The 21871-nt window shown below is 36.9% G+C and overlaps 1 protein-coding gene across 4 annotated transcripts in view; it reads right to left on the bottom strand.

Moving 5' to 3' along the window:
- Positions 1-15997: 15997 nt before the first annotated feature.
- KDM6A (lysine demethylase 6A) overlaps positions 15998-21871 on the bottom strand; it is a 208927-nt gene continuing 203053 nt past the window's right edge. For all 4 annotated transcript variants that reach the window (XM_082865264.1, XM_082865266.1, XM_082865265.1 and 1 more), the window contains 3 exons: positions 21219-21345; positions 17975-18145; positions 15998-16834 (listed from right to left, as the gene is read on the bottom strand). In XM_082865264.1, the coding sequence (XP_082721390.1) occupies positions 16805-16834; positions 17975-18145; positions 21219-21345 (328 nt within the window). In that variant the 3' untranslated portion in view covers positions 15998-16804. The remainder of the gene's footprint in view (positions 16835-17974; positions 18146-21218; positions 21346-21871) is intronic.

The raw sequence follows: 21871 nt of genomic DNA, 5'->3' as shown, positions 1-21871 counted from the left end.
TTGATCCGAAATCTTGGAGATAGAATGGACAATAGAATGGACAAATTGCAAGAATCAGTTAACAAGGACCTAGAAGAACTAAAGATGAAACAAGCAACGATGAACAACACAATAAATGAAATTAAAAGTACTCTAGATGGGATCAATAGCAGAATAACTGAGGCAGAAGAACGGATAAGTGACCTGGAAGATAAAATAGTGGAAATAACTACTGCAGAGCAGAATAAAGAAAAAAGAATGAAAAGAACTGAGGACAGTCTCAGAGACCTCTGGGACAACATTAAACGCACCAACATTCGAATTATAGGGGTTCCAGAAGAAGAAGAGAAAAAGAAAGGGACTGAGAAAATATTTGAAGAGATTATAGTTGAAAACTTCCCTAATATGGGAAAGGAAATAGTTAATCAAGTCCAGGAAGCACAGAGAGTCCCATACAGGATAAATCCAAGGAGAAATACGCCAAGACACATATTAATCAAACTGTCAAAAATTAAATACAAAGAAAACATATTAAAAGCAGCAAGGGAAAAACAACAAATAACACACAAGGGAATCCCCATAAGGTTAACAGCTGATCTTTCAGCAGAAACTCTGCAAGCCAGAAGGGAGTGGCAGGACATATTGAAAGTGTTGAAGGAGAAAAACCTGCAACCAAGATTACTCTACCCAGCAAGGATCTCATTCAGATTTGATGGAGAAATTAAAACCTTTACAGACAAGCAAAAGCTGAGAGAGTTCAGCACCACCAAACCACCTCTACAACAACTGCTAAAGGAACTTCTCTAGGCAAGAAACACAAAAGAAGGAAAGGACCTACAATAACAAACCCAAAACAATGAAGAAAATGGGAATAGGAACACACATATCGATAATTACCTTAAATGTAAATGGACTAAATGCTCCCACCAAAAGACACAGATTGGCTGAATGGATACAAAAACAAGACCCATATATTTGTTGTCTACAAGAGACCCACTTCAGACCTAGAGACACATACAGACTGAAAGTAAGGGGATGGAAAAAGGTATTTCATGCAAGTGGAAACCAAAAGAAAGCTGGAGTAGCAATTCTCATATCAGACAAAATAGACTTTAAAACAAAGACTATTAGAAGAGACAAAGAAGGACACTACATAATGATCAAGGGATCAATCCAAGAGGAAGATATAACAATTGTAAATATTTATGCACCCAACATAGGTGCACCTCAATACATAAGGCAAATACTGACAACCATAAAAGGGGAAATCGACAGTAACACATTCATAGTAGGGGACTTTAACACCTCACTTTCACCAATGGACAGATCATCCAAAATGAAAATAAATAAGGAAACACAAGCTTTAAATGATACATTAAACGAGATGGAGTTAATTGATATTTATAGGACATTCCATCCAAAAACAACAGAATACACATTTTTCTCAAGTGCTCATGGAACATTCTCCAGGATAGATCATATCTTGGGTCACAAATCAAGCCTTGGTAAATTTAAGAAGATTGAAATTGTATCAAGTATCTTTTCTGACCACAATGCCATGAGACTAGATATCAATTACAGGAAAAGATCTGTAAAAAATACAAACACATGGAGGCTAAACAATACACTACTTAATAATGAAGATATCACTGAAGAAATCAAAGAGGAAATCAAAAAATACCTAGAAACAAATGACAATGGAGACACAACGACCCAAAACCTGTGGGATGCAGCAAAAGCAGTTCTAAGGGGGAAGTTTATAGCAATACAAGCCCACCTTAAGAAGCAGGAAGCATCTCGAATAAACAACCTAACCTTGCACCTCAAGCAATTAGAGAAAGAAGAACAAAAAAACCCCAAAGCTAGCAGAAGGAAAGAAATCATAAAAATCAGATCAGAAATAAATGAAAAAGAAATGAAGGAAACAATAGCAAAGATCAATAAAACTAAAAGCTGGTTCTTTGAGAAGATAAACAAAATAGATAAACCACTAGCCAGACTCATCAAGAAAAAAAGGGAGAAGACCCAAATCAAAAGAATTAGAAATGAAAAAGGAGAGGTAACAACTGACACTGCAGAAATAAAAGAGATCATGAGAGATTACTACAAGCAACTCTATGCCAATAAAATGGACAATCTGGAAGAAATGGACAAATTCTTAGAAAGGCACAACCTGCCAAGGCTGAATCAGGAAGAAATAGAAAATATGAACAGACCAATCACAAGCACTGAAATTGAAACTGTGATTAAAAATCTTCCAACAAAGAAAAGCCCAGGACCAGATGGCTTCACAGGCGAATTCTATCAAACATTTAGAGAAGAGCTAACACCTATCCTTCTCAAACTCTTCCAAAATATAGCAGAGGGAGGAACACTCCCAAACTCCTTCTACGAGGCCACCATCACCTTGATACCAAAACCAGACAAGGATGTCACAAAGAAAGAAAACTACAGGCCAATATCACTGATGAACATAGATGCAAAAATCCTCAACAAAATACTAGCAAACAGAATCCAACAGCACATTAAAAAGATCATACACCATGATCAAGTGGGGTTTATTCCAGGAATGCAAGGATTCTTCAATATACGCAAATCTATCAATGTGATAAACCATATTAACAAACTGAAGGAGAAAAACCATATGATCATCTCAATAGATGCAGAGAAAGCTTTTGACAAAATTCAACACCCATTTATGATAAAAACCCTGCAGAAAGTAGGCATAGAGGGAACTTTCCTCAACATAATAAAGGCCATATATGACAAGCCCACAGCAAACATCATCCTCAATGGTGAAAAACTGAAAGCATTTCCACTAAGATCAGGAACAAGACAAGGTTGCCCACTCTCACCACTCTTATTCAACATAGTTTTGGAAGTTTTAGCCACAGCAATCAGAGAAGAAAAGGAAATAAAAGGAATCCAAATCGGAAAAGAAGAAGTAAAGCTGTCACTGTTTGCAGATGACATGATCCTATACATAGAGAACCCTAAAGATGCTACCAGAAAACTACTAGAGCTAATCAATGAATTTGGTAAAGTGGCAGGATACAAAATTAATGCACAGAAATCTCTGGCATTCCTATATACTAATGATGAAAAATCTGAAAGTGAAATCAAGAAAACACTCCCATTTACCATTGCAACAAAAAGAATAAAATATCTAGGAATAAACCTACCTAAGGAGACAAAAGATCTGTATGCAGAAAATTATAAGACACTGATGAAAGAAATTAAAGATGATACAAATAGATGGAGAGATATACCATGTTCTTGGATCGGAAGAATCAACATTGTGAAAATGACTCTACTACCGAAAGCAATCTATAGATTCAATGCAATCCCTATCAAACTACCACTGGCATTTTTCACAGAACTAGAACAAAAAATTTTGCAATTTGTATGGAAACACAAAAGACCCCGAATAGCCAAAGCAATCTTGAGAACGAAAGAAGGAACTGGAGGAATCAGGCTCCCAGACTTCAGACTATACTACAAAGCTACAGTTATCAAGACGGTATGGTACTGGCACAAAACAGAAATATAGATCAATGGAACAGGATAGAAAGCCCAGAGATAAACCCACGCACATATGGTCACCTTATCTTTGACAAAGGAGGCAGAAATGTACAGTGGAGAAAGGACAGCCTATTCAATAAGTGGTGCTGGGAAAACTGGACAGCTACATGTAAAAGTATGAAATTAGATCACTCCTTAACACCGTACACAAAAATAAGCTCAAAATGGATTAAAGACCTAAATGTAAGGCCAGAAACTATCAAACTCTTAGAGGAAAACATAGGCAGAACACTCTATGACATAAATCACAGCAAGGTCCTTTTTGACCCACCTCCTAGAGAAATGGAAATAAAAACAAGAGTAAACAAATGGGACCTAATGAAACTTAAAAGCTTTTGCGCAGCAAAGGAAACCGTAAAGAAGACCAAAAGACAACCCTCAGAATGGGAGAAAATATTTGCAAATGAAGCAACTGACAAAGGATTGATCTCCAAAATTTATAAGCAGCTCATGCAGCTTAATAACAAAAAAACAAACAACCCAATCCAAAAATGGGCAGAAGACCTAAATAGACATTTCTCCAAAGAAGATATACAGAGTGCCAACAAACACATGAAAGAATGCTCAACATCACTAATCATGAGAAAAATGCAAATCAAAACTACAATGAGATATCATCTCACACCAGTCAGAATGGCCATCATCAAAAAATCTAGAAACAATAAATGCTGGAGAGGGTGTGGAGAAAAGGGAACCCTCTTACACTGTTGGTGGGAATGTAAATTGATACAGCCACTGTGGAGAACAGTATGGAGGTTCCTTAAAAAGCTACAAATAGAACTACCATATGACCCAGCAATCCCACTACTGGGCATATACCCTGAGAAAACCATAATTCAAAAAGAGTCATGTACCAAAATGTTCATTGCAGCTCTATTTACAATAGCCCAGAGATGGAAACAACCTAAGTGTCCATCATCGGATGAATGGATAAAGAAGATGTGGCACATATATACAATGGAATATTACTCAGCCATAAAAAGAGACGAAATTGAGCTATTTGTAATGAGGTGGATAGACCTAGAGTCTGTCATACAGAGTGAAGTAAGTCAGAAAGAGAGAGACAAATACCGTATGCTAACACATATATATGGAATTTAAAAAAAAATGTCATGAAAAACCTAGGGGTGAAACAGGAATAAAGACACAGACTTACTAGAGAATGGACTTGAGGCTATGGGGAGGGGGAAGGGTAAACGGTGACAAAGCGATAAAGAGGCATGGACATATATACACTACCAAACGTAAGGTAGATAGCTAGTGGGAAGCAGCCGCATAGCACAGGGAGATCAGCTCGGTGCTTTGTGACCGCCTGGAGGGGTGGGATAGGGAGGGTGGGAGGGAGGGAGACGCAAGCGGGAAGAGATATGGGAATATATGTATATATATAACTGATTCATTTTGTTGTGAAGCTGAAACTAACATACCATTGTAAAGCAATTATACTCCAATAAAGATGTTAAAAAAAAAATTGTTGACCAATATCCCTCATGAACACAGATGTAAAAATTGAATTCAGTTCAAAAAATTGGCAAAAATATATAATCCAACAATATATAAAATAATAAAACATCATGAGCAAGTGGGTTTATCCCAAGAGTATAAGATTAGTTTAACATTTAAAAATCAATCAGGGCTTCCTTGGTGGCGCAGTGGTTGAGAGTCCGCCTGCCGATGCAGGGGACACAGGTTCGTGACCCGGTCCAGGAAGATCCCACATGCCGCGGAGCGGCTGGGCCCGTGAGCCATGGCCGCTGAGCCTGCGCGTCCGGAGCCTGTGCTCCACAGCGGGAGAGACCACAACAGTGAGAGGCCTACGTACCGCAAAAAAAAAAAAAAAAAAAAAAAAATCAATCAATGTAATTCACCATATTAGCAAACTAAAAAAGAAAAACCATATAATCATCTCAATCAATGCAGAAAAATCATTTTATAAAATTCGACATACATTTCTGATTTTTAAAATCTCACCAAACCAGCAATAGAAGGGGCCATCCTCAATCTTCAAGGGACATCCTGAAGATGAAAAACAAGATGAAAAACACTGAAAAACATTCAATTAACATCATACTTACTTTCCCCTAAAACTGGGAACAGACAATGATGTCTTCTCTGACCACTTCAACATTGTACTGGAGGTTCTAGCCAGTGCAAAAAGCAAGAAAAAGAAATAAAAGGCAATAATACAAGAGAAGGAAGTAGTTAAACTATCTTGATTCACAGATGGCATAATTCTTTATGCAGAAAATCCTAAAAATCTACAGAAAATCTACTAGAACTAATAAATGAGCTTAGCAAGTTTGCAGGATACAAGGTCAATATTCAGTAATCATTTATAGTTCTATAAAATAGCAATAAACAATTGGAAATTATAATTTTAAAAACACAATTCATAGTAGCATCAAAAATATAAAAGACAGGGATATGAAGATCTGTTTACTGAAAATTACAAAATACTGCTGAGAGAAATTACAGAAGATCTAAATCAATGGAAAAATATGATTTTAATGCGTTTGAAAACTCAATATTGTCAAGATGTCAATTCTCCACAGATTGAGCTATAGATTCAGTGCAGTCTCTGTCAAAATTCCAAAAGAATTTTTTTTTAAATTGGCAAGCTAAAATTCATCTAGAAATACAAAAGACCTAGAAAGCTAAAACAACTTTGAAAAAGAAAAGCAAAGTTGGAAAACTTATACTAGCTGATTGAAACACTTCATAGAACACAAAAACTAAATTGATATGACTTATACACCTAACTGTAAAAACTAAAACTATAAGGCTCCTAGTAGAAAACATAGGAGAATACATCGACTAGAATGGCTAAACTTTTGAAATCTAACAACACCAAATCTCTGTAAGGATGCAGAGCAACAAGAGCTCTCACATATTGCTGGAGAAGTATAAACTGGTACAACCACTTCGGAAAAATGTCTAACAATTTCTCACAAAGTTAAATATATACCTAACTTATGATCCTGCCATGTTTCTTCTCGGAAAAAAAAAATCAGAAGCAAAAATTGGAAACAACCCAATACAATTAGCAGGAGAATTGATAAAAACATTGTATTCTATTCATACAATGAAATCATACTCAGCAATAAAAAAAGAAGGAACTACTGATAGATACACCCATCAACATAAATGAATTTCAAAAACGTTATGCTTAGTGAGAGAAGTCAAACACACAAAAAAGTACATTTTGCATGCTTTCATTTCTATGAAGTTTAAAAATAGAAAAATTAATATATGGGGACAGAAATCAGAAAAGTGGTTGCCTGGGAGAATGGCAAGGGAGGAGGTGATAGAATAGAAAAGGACTCAAGGGAACTTTCTAGGGCAATGGCAGTACTTTTTCTTTTTTTTAAAAAAAATCTTTATTGGAGTATAATTGCTTTACAGTGGTGTGTTAGTTTCTGCTTTATAACAAAGTGAATCAGCTATACATACACATATATCCCCATATCTCTTCCCTCTTGCGTCTCCCTCCCTCCCACCCTCCGTATTCCACTCCCCTAGGTGGTCACAAAGCACCGAGCTGATCTCCCTGTGCTATGCGGCTGCTTCCCACTAGCTATCTCTTTTACGTTTGGTAGTGTATATATGTCCATGTCACTCTCTCACTTTGTCCCAGCTTACCCTTCCCCCTCCCCATATCCTCAAGTCCATTCTCTAGTAGGTCTGCGTCTTTATTCCCATCTTGCCCCTAGGTTCCTCATGACTTTTTTTTTTTTTTTTTTTAGATTCCATATATATGTGTTAGCATACGGTATTTGTTTTTCTCTTTCTGACTTACTTCACCCTGTAGGACAGACTCTAGGTCCATCCAACTCACTACAAATAACTCAATTTCGTTTCTTTTTATGGCTGAGTAATATTCCATTGTATATATGTGCCACATCGTTATCCATTCATTTGTCGATGGACACTTAGGTTGCTTCCATGTCCTGGCTGTTGTAAATAGAGCTCCAATGAACACTGTGGTACATGACTCTTTTTGAATTATGGTTTTCTTAGAGTATATGCCCAGTAGTGGGATTGCTGGGTCGTATGGTAGTTAGTTCTATTTTTAGTTTTTTAAGGAACCTCCATACTGTTCTCCATAGTGGCTGTATCCATTTACATTCCCACCAACAGTGCAAGAGGGTTCGCTTTTCTCCACACCCTCTCCAGCATTTATTGTTTGTAGATTTTTGATGATGGCCATTCTGACTGGTGTGAGATGATATCTCATTGTAGTTTTGATTTGCATTTCTCTAATGATTAATGATGTTGAGCATTCTTTCATGTGTTTGTTGGAAATCTGTATATCTTCTTTGGAGAAATGTCTACTTAGGTCTTCTGCCCATTTTTGGATTGGGTTGTTTGTTTTTTTGATATTGAGCTGTATGAGCTGCTTGTAAATTTTGGAGATTAATCCTTTGTCAGTTGCTTCATTTGCAAATATTTTCTCCCATTCTGAAGGTTGTCTTTTGGTCTTGTTTATGGTTTCCGTTGCTGTGCAAAAGCTTTGAAGTTTCATTAGGTCCCATTTGTTTATTTTTGTTTTTATTTCCATTTCTCTAGGAGGTGGGTCAAAAGGGATCTTGCTGTGATGTATGTCATAGAGTGTTCTGCCTATGTTTTCCTCTAAGAGTTTGATAGTGTCTGGCCTTATATTTAGATCTTTAATCCATTTTGAGTTAATTTTTGTATGGTGTTAGGGACTGTTCTAATTTCATTCTGTTACATGTAGCTGTCCAGTTTTCCCAGCACCACTTATTGAAGAGGCTGTCTTTGCTCCATTGTATATTTGGCAATACATTCTTGATTGAGGTATGGTGTACGCATTTGTCAAAACTCATCAAACTGTACACTTAGGATCTGTTCAGCTTACTGTATGCAACCATATCTCAAAAGATAAAAAAGCAAGTTTAAAACACAGGCAAATAGTCTCTATATGAAAAATCTGTCAACCGAAAATTAAAATTAAATTTATCTTAAGATTCCATTTTCACCAATCATATTTGCAAAATTCCAAAAGGCTCTGCAATACAGTCTGTTGGCGAGACTGTAGGAAAAATAGCCAAGTTCATATATTGCTGGGGTGAGTGCAACACAGTATAGCTATGAAGGGTATTATCAAGCAAAACTATATATGCACTTACCTTTTGGCCCAGCAATCAAATCTCTAGGACTCTACCCTGAAGATATATACCTCCATAAACACAAAACAACATATGCATAAGTGCATTGAGACACTATTTGAAATATCAAAAGACTGAAAACACCCTCAAATGTCCATCATTTGGATATAGTACATGCAAACAACAGTGGAGTCCCATGAATTGATAATAATTTTTAGGATATATTCAGTGGAAAAAAGAAAAACAAACCAAGGTGCCAGATATAGAGAACAAACTAGTGGTTAGTAGTGCGGGGAGGGCTGGGGAGCAGGGGGAGAGACAATATAGGGGTAGGGGATTTTTTTTAAAGGGTTATGGGATTATATGAAATCATGTGTGTGAAACTTTTGAAAATTGTAAAGCACTATAGAATTTAAAAATCTTTCATTCAATAATTTTTTTTTTTTTTTTTTTTGCAGTACGCGGGCCCCTCACCGCTGCAGCCTCTCCCATTGCGGAGCACAGGCTCCAGACGCGCAGGCCCAGCGGCCATGGCCCACGGGCCCAGCCGCTCTGCGGCACGCAGGATCCTCCTAGACCAGGGCACGAACCCACGTCCCCTGCACCAGCAGGCGGACCCCCAACCACTGTGCCACCAGGGAAGCCCAATAAAATTTTTTTAATTGCTCAGTAGTATTCCTTTGTATGGCTAATATACAACTTGTTTATTAATTTGTTGATGAACATTTGGGTTGTTTCCTTTCATTTTTGCTATGACAAAGCTGCTATGAAAAAAAAAACACCAAACAAAAAAACCAAGATGCCAAATAATGTATACAACATGCTACATCTTGTGTAAAAAAGAAGGGAAATAAGACTATATAACAAATTTACTTACTTTTAGAAAGAGAAACACAGGAAATATGAGTTAATAAATTGAAAATGGTTACTTATCAGTGGTGGGTGGAGAAATCTGAAGGTGAAAGGGATGGGAGCAAGACTTCCCAGAAAACACCTTTTAATATAGCTTTGCATTTTGAACCATGTAAATGTTATATATTTTGAAAATAAAGTTAAATCAAAAGAAAGGGTGGGGGTGGGGAGCTAGATGGATACTGAAGCAAGCCTAAAATTCAGGTTTCAGAGTGCTAGCATGAACTTCAATGTCAACTAGCAAATTACCTAATGTTCACACACGGCTCTTCAGTGGGCTTTTATTCATGAAATTTTTGTGCAGACCTTATCTGGAGGAGCAGATGGAGATAATCTTACAAAGGAATTCCAATTCATGAACTATGAGCCCCATCTGATACAGAAAAATTTATGACAGGATAATTTGTAGGCTGATCAATATTTTCAAACTATCCAGGTTTTGTATACAGCAGTTGTATTTTCAAACCTTTGGTACTTAGTTTTTCTTAAATGAAAATTTTTTTTTTTTTCCGGTACGTGGGCCTCTCACTGTTATGGCCTCTCCCGTTGCAGAGCACAGGCTCCGGACGCGCAGGCTCAGCGGCCATGGCTCACGGGTCCAGCCGCTCCGCGGCATGTGGGATCTTCCCGGACTGGGGCACGAACCCGTGTCCCCTGCATCGGCAGGCGGACTCTCAACCACTGCGCCACCAGGGAAGTTCCTTAAATGAAATTTTTGATGTATCAATAACTCATATCGTTTTGAGCTTGTCCCCACCCCTCCCAAATGTTTTCAGTACTGTAACCCAGAAAATCTTGTTGATTGTAGATTTGGGTACTGATTTCCATTTATTAGACATAGAATCCTTTCCATGTGCAGACATTTCAAAATTTGCATGAGTACGTTTAATGAAAGATGACACTTAAATCACATATATCAAGTTCTCTAAAGATAACATTCTCATCTAGTTTCACCCTGCCAAGTGTATTATTCTATCATAAAGTGGAGAGCTAAAGTTAATGCTTAGGTACAATTAACTATACATGCCTACAAAATCAGTGAATTTGCTTTCTCTTTTCTTCCCCTTACTCTCTTTAACAAATGTTGTAACTGGGCATTTGGAAGTAGGTGTAATTCAGAGTATTGCTTGGTGTTAATCATACCTTTAATCTATTTGAAGCCATCCTACACTTTCACACACATGATTATAATACCTTAAGACAGTCCCTATGTTCATGAGGAATCTTTCTGTTGTTCACATTAAGACATGTTTAATCACTTTGAAGTGATTACATGGCACTGAACTACATGGCACTGAAGTTTTAAAACCCTGAGAAAACTGATTCTACATCTTTTTCAGGTTGGTACACTTATAATTCATACTTTGAATATGTTAAATCAGATTCCCACCTTAAACTAGATTGGTAAGTGGTAGTCAGACCAAGAGTTTAGAAAAATGCATATTAATCTTTACATTGAGAATATTACTCGCTTTCTTGTTAGTTTGTTGAAGTGCCATTATTTGGTTTTAGGATGGGTACAACTCAGTAGACATCACTAAGACTTAACAGGAATTTCCTTTTCCTTTCTCATTTCCACTTTAATTCATTGCTTGCATTTTCACCGTCTTTTTCAACCACAATTGAGGGTCCTAATGCAACCTAAACCCATGCTTCCTTCCCATTCTAAGAGCGCAAAAATCTAGGAATATGATGTTAGGAGGAGGTAAATACTACTGCTCCCCAAATGCTTTGTTTGTGATAGTTCTTTATTACCCTTTCACTGTCTGTAGGATCTGTAGCAGTGTTCCCTTTTTTTAAATTAGTTATCTATTTCATACATATTAGTGTATATATGTCAACCCCATCTCCCAATCCATCCCCCCGCCTCTTTCCCCCTTGGTGTCCATACGTTTGACCTCTACATCTGTGTCTCTGCCCTGCAAACCGGCTCATTTGTACCATTTTTCTAGGTTCCACATATATGCGTTAATATACGATATTTGCTTTTCTCTTTCTGACTTACTTCACTCTGTATGACAGTCTCTAGATCCATCCACGTCTCTACAAATGACTGAATTTCGTTCCTTTTTATGGCTGAGTAATATTCCATTGTATATATGTACCACATCTTTATCCATTCATCTGTCTATGGACACTTAGGTTGCTTCCATGACCTGGCTATTGTAAATAGAGCTGCAATGAACATTGGGGTGCATGTGTCTTTTTGAATTATGGTTTTCTCTGGGTATATGCCCAGTAGTGGGATTGCTGGGTCATATGGTAATTCTATTTTTAGTTTTTTAAGGAAGCTCCATACTGTTCTCCATAGTGGCTGTACCAATTTACATTCCCACCAACAGTGCAAGAGGGTTCCTTTTTCTCCACACCCTCTCCAGCACCCAAATGCTTCTTCTTAACACAAACTTAACCACTATGACGTACATCCCAACTTGCCCAGGATAGCCCCATTTCTTGGCTGTTGTCCTGCCCAACTAATAGCGTTGTCCCTTTTCGATCTCAAAGGGGTTCTGGTTTGGACTATAAAAATGTCAGCCTAATTATACGTTATACATTTTAAAACATTTTTCTCTTGTTAAAGAAATATTCAAAATGAAGTTTCTTTCAAACGTGACTACAGAGTAAGCACTCAGCAATTCCTATTTCTCTGCAGTAGGAGGTAGAATAGCACTTGCTCTGGAGTCGGATCAACATAGTTGGAATCTTACCTTCAATACTTAATAACCACAAACCTTGGGCAAGTTACATGATCCTCTCTTTGCCTCAATTTACGTATGTGTAAGATGAGGCTAAAACAGTACATCAGAGGGTCATTGTGAGGACTAAAGAGAATATATTTAAAGTACTTAGCACTATGCTTTGCAACAGTATTCAGTAAAGGGTAGGTATCTTTAGTCCATACTAAAAATATACCATCCTCATTTCCCTGTTCAACTGAAAAGTATTTCTTCCTTTCAAAACCAAAATACCACATGGGTTGCTTCATGGTATATATACAAAAGTATTAATTACTGTGTAAAGCACTCAAGACAATGATACAAAATGTTTAAAATTGATGACTGTTTGCTGTTTCACAAAGACCAATGTAATTGCATCCCTGGTGCTCTTGGAAGACCGAAGTGACTCCACCACCCCCTCAAATTCAGCACCTCTTCCCGTCCACTGCAATCCATCCGGTTGTTGCTCCACTGAAGGTGCTCTGGCAAATGTCACCAACCATCTTGTGCCAAATCCAAAGAAATCCATTTAATCCTCATCTTTGCAACATGGAATTGTTACTTTTGAAAAACTTTAGCGTGTCTAAGATCACCCTGGCTGGTTTCTTTTAGCTTTCTGCTCCTTTGCAATCTCCTCTCCCCTTACATGCTGACGTTCCTAGGTGGGTATTTGATCGACCTCTCCTCACCATACAGTTCCTGTATGATCTTACCTCCTCTGGCTCTAAGCACCACCTCGATGATGGACAGCAAGATACATGGTTCCGGTTCAGGCCTCTCCTAATTTCAACTACTTAGGTGCGTTACAAGCAGTTCTACTCTGATTTTCCATTCTAGTTAGAAGGGCCTCCACCCACGGGTAGACATCTAATGGGTCTTGTGGACTTTACTTTTGTCTTCCAAATCTGCGCTCCTATTTCCATCCTCACAACATCCAAAGTCCAAGTCCAAATCACCTCTTCCTTGAATTTCTGTGTTTTAGAAATGCCCCTCTAGCAGCAATGTGGAAGATAAAGCAGGCACGAAGACTACTGCAAATTCAATGCTGTTCTTTTGCTTAATTCTGTGCATGGTTCCACATTAACTACAGGGTAAAGTGTAAACATCTCTCACGGCAGAGGCGGCTTTTCAACATCGGGGGCTTCCACTCTCCAGTACACTCCTCTAATCCCTTAGTCAAAGTTCCCAAATCCTCTTGCTCTAGGTGTGATACAAACCCTGCTGAACTGCAAGTCCCAATCAATACTATTCACCTTTCTTATCTCTTCTAGGTTCTGCTTGACATATTACATGAATCTCCCATATGAGGTGCATGTATGAAGAGTAAAAGGCAGGGATCACATCTTATTCAGATTCTTTTTTAGGAGATACTAAATAAATATATTGACTAAATGAAAATACACATGATAATTTAAAGATTTAAGTTCTGAGAAGCAGACACTTCATTTAATGTAATTTCATAATATTACGTGATCTTTTATTTCAGTTGCCTATTACTAGTAATTTGAGAGTCCCAACTGTCAAATACTACTTTGGAAAAGTGACTTAGATTTTAGTTCAAAATACAGAAGCCAAAATTTAATTGATTTAACTTAAATGGGTTAAACAAGTTAAATTGCTATACTGATGGTGTAAGAGTTCCTGTTTAGCTGGTGACAATGAGAAAAGAATATGATTTAGTTCTCACTTTCTGGATCAACACCTTTTTTTAATATGTCATATAATTAGTTTCTTTCTCTAAACAATGTGTGTGCAAATGATGCAAACTCATTTCATTATTAAGGCACCCAGATAGTGTGTGCTTAGCTGGATTTACCTATATAAGCAGTAAAAAGAAAAGAGAGAAAAAAAGCATGCTATTTCTTCTGCAACCTGAAAAATGTAAGTTATTAAAGCAGTTAAATTGAAGAAAAGAAAGCAGTTTACATAAGACTCTGTTCATCTAGTTACACCTCAGACTAATGTTGATAGGTTTGACTTGTCTCTTATCCTCTACCCATTCAAACACTAAGTGAGCAAGTATTACTCTGAACCTTTAACTTCCAAATATTGTATTAGTGAAACACCACTAAATTACTCTTAAATGTCAGACAACTTATGTTAATCTTGGCAATAAACCATCTTAATAAAACCATAGAAAAAATGAGACACTGTGTTAGTAAGATAAACTAGGAATGGTTAAGGAACATTTAGGCATAGCTTTAGCATTCTTATAATCTTTGCTTCTGGATAGTTGACGTACTTTTCTTTTTTAATTAAAGTATAGTTGATTTACAACATTGTGTTAATTTCTTTGACTTGCAATTTTTATTTGCAAAAATGTTTTGTCTTGTTTTTTTTTTTTTTTCCTCATTGGCGATACGTGGGCCTCTCTCACTGTTGTGGCCTCTCCTGTTGCAGAGCACAGGCTCCGGGATGCGCAGGCTCAGCGGCCATGGCTCACGGGCCCAGCCGCTCCGCGGCATGTGAGATCTTCCCGGACCGGGGCACGAATCCATGTCCCCTGCATCGGCAGGCGGGCTCTCAGCCACTGCCCACCAGGGAAGCCCGTCTTGAGTTCTTTTAAAAAATCAGTGGTTAAACATCTTAAGCAGCACTTAGACAACCACTCCTGCTTCTTAACTAAAATTTGTAATTATTTCCTTCTGAAATTTTAAGAGATGATTGCTGCTAGTAGATATTCAAATTCAATTATTTACCAAATTATTAACTAATTGGATAAAATATCTCTGTGCTTTAAAGCCTTCAAACGGTTTCTAGGAGGACAACATACTCCACAACTATCTGAAAAAGAGCACTTGTTAATGCAGTCAGCACAGCATTTCACCAGTTAGGATTATAAATTCTCTTTAGTTATATATAACTTCCTTTACAGCATTCTCTATGCGCCTTCATTGAATATTCCTGGAAAAACCTTAGAGAGAACAGCATGATAAAATGAGAATATGTGCCAAATACAAGGTACCATTATTATAAAATGAAATACTATTGGTAATTAGAAGTGACGTGTTAATGCTAATATAGCTTACTATATTTTATTAGTGATGTGGAATTGGAAGACTCCCTCCCCTGCCCAAATCATGTCATGCAAGCAGGAAAGCATGAAATGTCAAAACTGCCTAACATTAAAAAATAAGTCTCTTAATTTATTTGCATTCTAAAATAGAGCCCTTCATCTGAATCTTTTTTCCATATAAAACACTACTAAGTGATGTACAGGATTTGTCAAGCCCATAGAACATTCCCTTTGAAATCTTAAGTTCAATCACTATTTGTTTTCTACTATTATACTACATTTTGGCAGCAACTGTTTATTGGTCTGTCATTGCAGTAATTGCAATTTAACAATAAACCAGTCTGACATTTTAGGTCTTGAAGATACATACCATATATATTTCTTTAAAAATAATCATACTTTTGTAAGCAATACTTTACAGTAGACACCTCAAAAATCTACCATAGATGTGAAACTTAAAACGAGAAAAATTTAAGCTCTAAATCTTTATACATATATATCCAGATTTCTATATATATTATATATACATATACAAGTATATATAAAATATATATAATCAGATTTGAAAAATGAACAAAAACTGGGCACTGTACATAAAGTCTTTTTAAAACTCAAACAATAGAAACCTCTTTAAACATTAAACAATTTTAATAAAAGTTTCTGTACAATGCTAAGCAGTTTTATTTACACATAGAAAATGTAATAGGAGTAGTGTTTGAAATTACAGAACTCCTTAAAATTTCAATGGCAGGTAAATCTGGAAAAAATAACAGCATTCCATTCACAAATATTTTCAAGCAATAAATATGTATTTATAAATAGTGTAAATTTACATCAAGATTAGAAACAAAAATCACAAATCTGGTTTATTCCTTAGTCTATGTGCAATCCATTATCTTTGTGACTTGGCTGTTAATTTTTTAAACTTTTTATTTAGGAACCAAAAGTGTAATAACCGTCATGGTTTCAAAACAAGACAGAAAAACATAAAAGCAGTAAAAAAGTTCCTTACCTAACTTTTCACATTAAAAAAAAGTTGACCAAAGAAAGACTTAAAATTGCTAACTACCTTACAAAGAAATGACCAGCTAGGCTAGTATTTTTTTCCAAGGAAAATTCTGAAGGGGGAAAAGATAGATGAAAACCAATTCATCAGCCCAGAAATAGAGAAATATAAAAGAGGTTGTCTTCAAGTCAGTAGTCTGTATGATGTTGCCAGTTTTGTCAGATATATACAAAACATGGAAATTATTATTTTTTTTTCTGAAGTACAGCTGATCAGCTTTGTGAGAGTCCTGGAGTAGGAGCAATGCTCTCCCCTGTCCAGTTGGTTGACACTCCGCACTTGGAAGGTTGCATAGACACAGTTTTCAGCCAGCAGCCTTACGAGATAGCTACAAAAACCAGTGGTGCAGAACTGGGTTAGTTCCTGAATAGCAGAAAAGTTCTCATGTAATGTCCATGGAACAATATCAAGATGAGGAGGATGGTAATGGAGGAGCCTGAAAATAAAAGTAAAGTATGTTACTTTGGTATACAAATTGTTAATAGTGTTCCCTAGCTCCAGGTTACAAACACAGCCTGTGTATGAAAGTAAAGGAAATAACAATTCTCAAGAAAGTTCAACGGCCTGCCACACTCTGTCAAGCAAAACCAACCTCCCTTACTGTCTCCCACCTGGTCAATTTTCCTAAGAGTCTGAGACCATTACCCAACTCAGCACATCCACATTTTTTGGTACTTGTTCACCAATTAGTCAAAAACTCTTAGAATGTTATTAGGTTGACCATTTTTTGAGATTGCTTAAAAATATAAAGGCGGCTTGTGGAAAATAATATAACAAATCAATTATGATTTCATTAGTGACTTGCTTCAGAAGCTAACTCAACTAGATAATAAATTTTGTTTAACATATTCCAGATAATTTTCTTCTTCTTCAAGCAATCCTGAAGACCATTCAAGTGAAAGTATCAGGAGCTAAATTTCAAAAGTTCAGTTTCTGATCACATATGTAAGAGAAAAAGTACTGAGGGAATTCAACAATTCTCTTCTATTCATAAAACTACTGATGTGCTAGAGTAAAATGCTTCCCCCTAAGCATCTGCTGTTTAAAATTAAAAACTGTATGCAATTTATAAAGATACTTGAATTTCATAAGGTTATATAACATTGCAGGAAGTTAAGCTCCATCAAATATCCCCATAAAGTTAATACTTCTGGCAAGGACAAGATTTTAAATAAATACAATTAGCTCTAAAAGCAGAAGTATATTTAAAAGCATACATACTGATTCATATTGCGGACACTAATAACCTATAAACACAAACATTTTATCAACTGAGATCAAATGACATAAAGGATGTGACAGTGTTCTAAAAGCACACAGATTTTTAAATGTAATTACTGTGACATTATTTAGGGCTGGTCTCACCCAGGAAGAAAAGTGAAAATGAAATATGCCAACTTCATAGGAATAAATACCTGGAAGTGGAAGAGGGGGAGTGATATGTTTACTCATGCAATATCTGACGAGCCAAAGGAAATTTTAAATATTTCATTACCTCCTCCTTATCAGGTGGCAGAACAAACACTGCTGCTTCCCTATCCAGCTAACTATATACTCACATGTTGATTTCACTTACTAATGTAAATTGGTCATAGACTTGCATCAGGTCCTCCATTTTGTACTGTTCTAGCACCACAAAATTTTCCAGGTTTCCACTTGTTTTTCGTGCACAATCTTGGCAATGCACTATGTAGGTCTTTTGAGAATTGCTCTCATTAGTGACAAAAAGCAGATCAAAAACCTCCACCTATTTATACAAGAGAAAAAGCATTCAATAGAGACAGTAGTATTTATTTATTGTACTACTTTAGTATAATCATAGAGTTCTACTTCACATGGAGTTGTGGACAGTGATCACTGGTTAAGAGTGGGTACTAAGAGTTAGGAGTGTTTAAGAATCTTTAATAGATCAGGTTTATTTTGCACCAGACCCAAAGACATGGGTGGTAATGTCTATTTAGGGGAGTGACCTTGGGGAATGACATATTCATTACAACCACTGGCAAAAGCCTAATTCAAAAGTTTGATAAAAGTCAGCCTATTTATTTGTTTTAAATTCAAAACATTAGTATACAATCAGATGAAAGTGATCATTATTTTCCTTTTACTTCTCAATGATAGTACTTATCACAGGGCACTGTATATGGATATTTGTCTTCCCCAATAGACTGAGCTCCTCAAAGATGAAGACTATGTTTTACTCATCTTTGTAACTCCAGAGCGTATCATTTCACAGTGCTTAGTGCTTAGCCAAACCTCAAAACAAACTTGTTGAATGAATATAATCTGATTATTTTACAGATGAGGAAACTGACAGGTAAGTGACAGTAAGTGAATGTTCAGCTATAAGCCTCATGTTAAGGAGTATGAGTACAATCAAAAAGTATAGTCATGAGTATAGCATGATTTTAGAAATAATACCTCTGTGTTAGAGAGACTGATGAGGTGCTAAGGCTCAAGCAGGATAAGGAATAACAGTACAGAATAAAAGTCATTCTCAAATACTGGAAAGCTTATACATTCATTTTTCTGAGGTATAACACACCTAACTAGAATCTATCTGGTCTCCCAGATAGATTAGCCAGGTTATACAGCATTAAAATAGCTGATAGATAGACTGAATCATCTCAAATAAAAGTCAACATCAGAATTACAGAATTTCAAGGTCTGGAGTAGATCATTAATATCCCTGGCTTTGGCATATCCTTGAATGTATTCAATGAAAGAAAATTCTCATGACTTCATGTCTTCTTTGAAGTTATGTTAATTAAAATCCCAGAGTTACCCATGTTTTCCATTACTATCAATGAGCAACAACATGAACCTCATAATCTGAGCTACAACATTTGTGAACATCCTTCAACCTGTCCCTCACTTCTGCCATTTAATGAGTTGTCTGATGAATTTTACCTTCGAAATATTTTTGTACTCCTCTCCTTCTTTAATATTCCCACTGCCAGGTTCTAGTCTAGGCCTTAGGATAACAACTCTTAACACCACTGCAAGAGCTTCTTATCTCCATCCTCTCCAATCACTTTTCCAACTTGGGTGCCTGCCCAAAAACTTTTGATGGCTCTATGACCTCCGAATAGATATCAAATTCCTTAAAATTATTCAAGATGCTCTGCAAACTTCCTACCAACTAGGCTTATATGTAGAATTTACATAGTCTGTGTTCCAGCCACATTGGACTATTTACCGTTTTCTGAAGAAACCATTCCATTTCCCATGTTGTTCCTATAGCTCATAACAACATTCATTCTACTTCCAACTGTCATCATTTTTTAGTCCGCTAAAGTCATACTCATCCTTCAAGGATGGACTCAAATGTTAATACTTTGGTGAACTCTTAGGCCAATACTAGAAGGAAAAAATTAGGTCATTTTCTCCCTTAGTGTTATCCTAACAGTAAGACCAAGACCAACTTTGCATTCACCACAGTCTCATATAACATTACAACTATTTGTAATTTGTCTTCCCCAAGTAGGATGTAAGCTCCTTCAGAGCAGGTACCATATCTTTGTTTCTGCATCTCTTGCAAGCCTTGGCCACAGGAGAAGATTGACCCATGTACTGTGAATTGTACCAGAGAGGATTGAACAATGATCTGCCTGGAGCTATACTGAACTATATCCACTTTACTGGCATCTGTATACATCTGGACTGTTCCCAGTTTAAAATCTCAAGACTAAACTTGACGCTTATCATCTGTATCAGTATCCATGGGGAACTGGTTCCAGGACCCTCCATGGATACCAAAATCCAAGGATGCTCCAGTCCCTTACAAAAAGTGGTGTAGCAACTGCATATAACCTATGCACATCCTCCCCTATAGTTTAAATCATCTCTAGATAACCTATTAATACCTAAAACAATGGAAATAATTGCTGGTGCATGGCAAATTTAAGTTTTGCTTTTTGAAACTTTCTGGAATACTCCCCACCCCACCCCCTGAATATTTTCGATCTGTGGTTGGTTGAATCCACAGATAGGAACCTGTGGATAGAGAGAGAGGGCCAACTGTTACCTACCAGATAAATGACACTAGTAGATACTTTTAGAGTTAATTCACAGTTAGTGAAATGGCGTATCACCAGATTAAATTTTAATATAGTAGTTACGTAACAAGACTGAACACAACAATTTCAGTAAAATGCATTACATAAAAGTACATTTTAAAAAATAACTATGGTGCTTCCCTGGTGGCGCAGTGGTTGAGAGTCCGCCTGCCGATGCAGAGGACACGGGTTCGTGCCCCGGTCCGGGAAGATCCCACATGCCGCAGAGCGGCTGGGCCCGTGAGCCATGGCTACTGAGCCTGCGCGTCCGGAGCCTGTGCTCCGCAACGGGAGAGGCCACAACAGTGAGAGGCCCGCGTACCGCAAAAATAAATAAATAAATAAAATAAAATAAAATAAAATAAAATAAAATAAAATAAAATAAAAAATAACTAAAGAGGGCTTCCCTGGTGGCGCAACGGTTAAGAATCCACCTGCCAGTGCAGGGGACATGGGTTTGAGCCCTAGTCTGGGAAGATCCCACATGTCGCAGAGCAACTAAGCCCGTGAGCCACAACTACTGAAGCCTGCACACCTAGAGCCTGTGCTCCGCAGCCACCGCAATGAGAAGCCTGCGAACCGGAATGAAGAGTAGCCCCCGCTCACCACAACTAGAGAAAGCCCACACACAGCAACAAAGACCCAACACAGCCAAAAATAAATAAATTAAATAAATAAAAACAAAACAAAAAACTAAAGAGAAACCAAAACTGGAGAGGTAAGAGGTTTATAAAATAACTGTGGATAAGAACAGTTACTTACCTCACAAATGCTACAGTAATGCGCTGGCTCTTCTTTTGTTCGCCCATGCCAGATAATCTCTTTTCCTGCAGCAATGAGAGCTTCCCTCAATGTCTGACACTGCTTCAGAGTTCTCAGAAGACAATACCTATATTGTGGGGGGAAAATTATTTGTGACCAGCAACTGAACATTGAAAATTTTTAGCATGAAAGATGTATCAATAGAAGTAATGCCAAGAGATTCTGTTTTAATATCTGTAACCACATTTTTTTTCATCAATTTCTCAGATATTCTCAGATTTTAAAAATAAGGCCAATGCCCAGCAGGTCTGACAATGACAATATCAGATCATTTAAAGTTGAGAATAATTGATATCTGAATATCAAAATATAATAACCTGACACCTTGTTTAAGTGTAAGTTGCTAATTTTGGCTCTTATTTGGGCAAGTCAATTAACCTCTTTGGAAGTCAATGTCTCATCCTTGAAATAAGGGGTCTGAATTCCAGATGTGAACTCTATGATTCTAAGTAAGGCAGGAAAGCACACTATTTCTATCAACACTACCTAGACACTCATAAACAGCATCACTTATATGGCTGCTTTTGAAACTTTTGAGTATATAAGCAGAAAAGTATTTATGGATTTAGTCACTACACCATACAAAAAATGGT

Source organism: Leucopleurus acutus, assembly GCF_964270905.1.
Source record: "Leucopleurus acutus genome assembly, chromosome: X".
Taxonomy (NCBI): Eukaryota; Metazoa; Chordata; class Mammalia; order Artiodactyla; family Delphinidae; genus Leucopleurus; species Leucopleurus acutus.
Note: the sequence above shows the minus strand (reverse complement) of the source record. Positions and strands in the feature narration are given on the sequence as shown.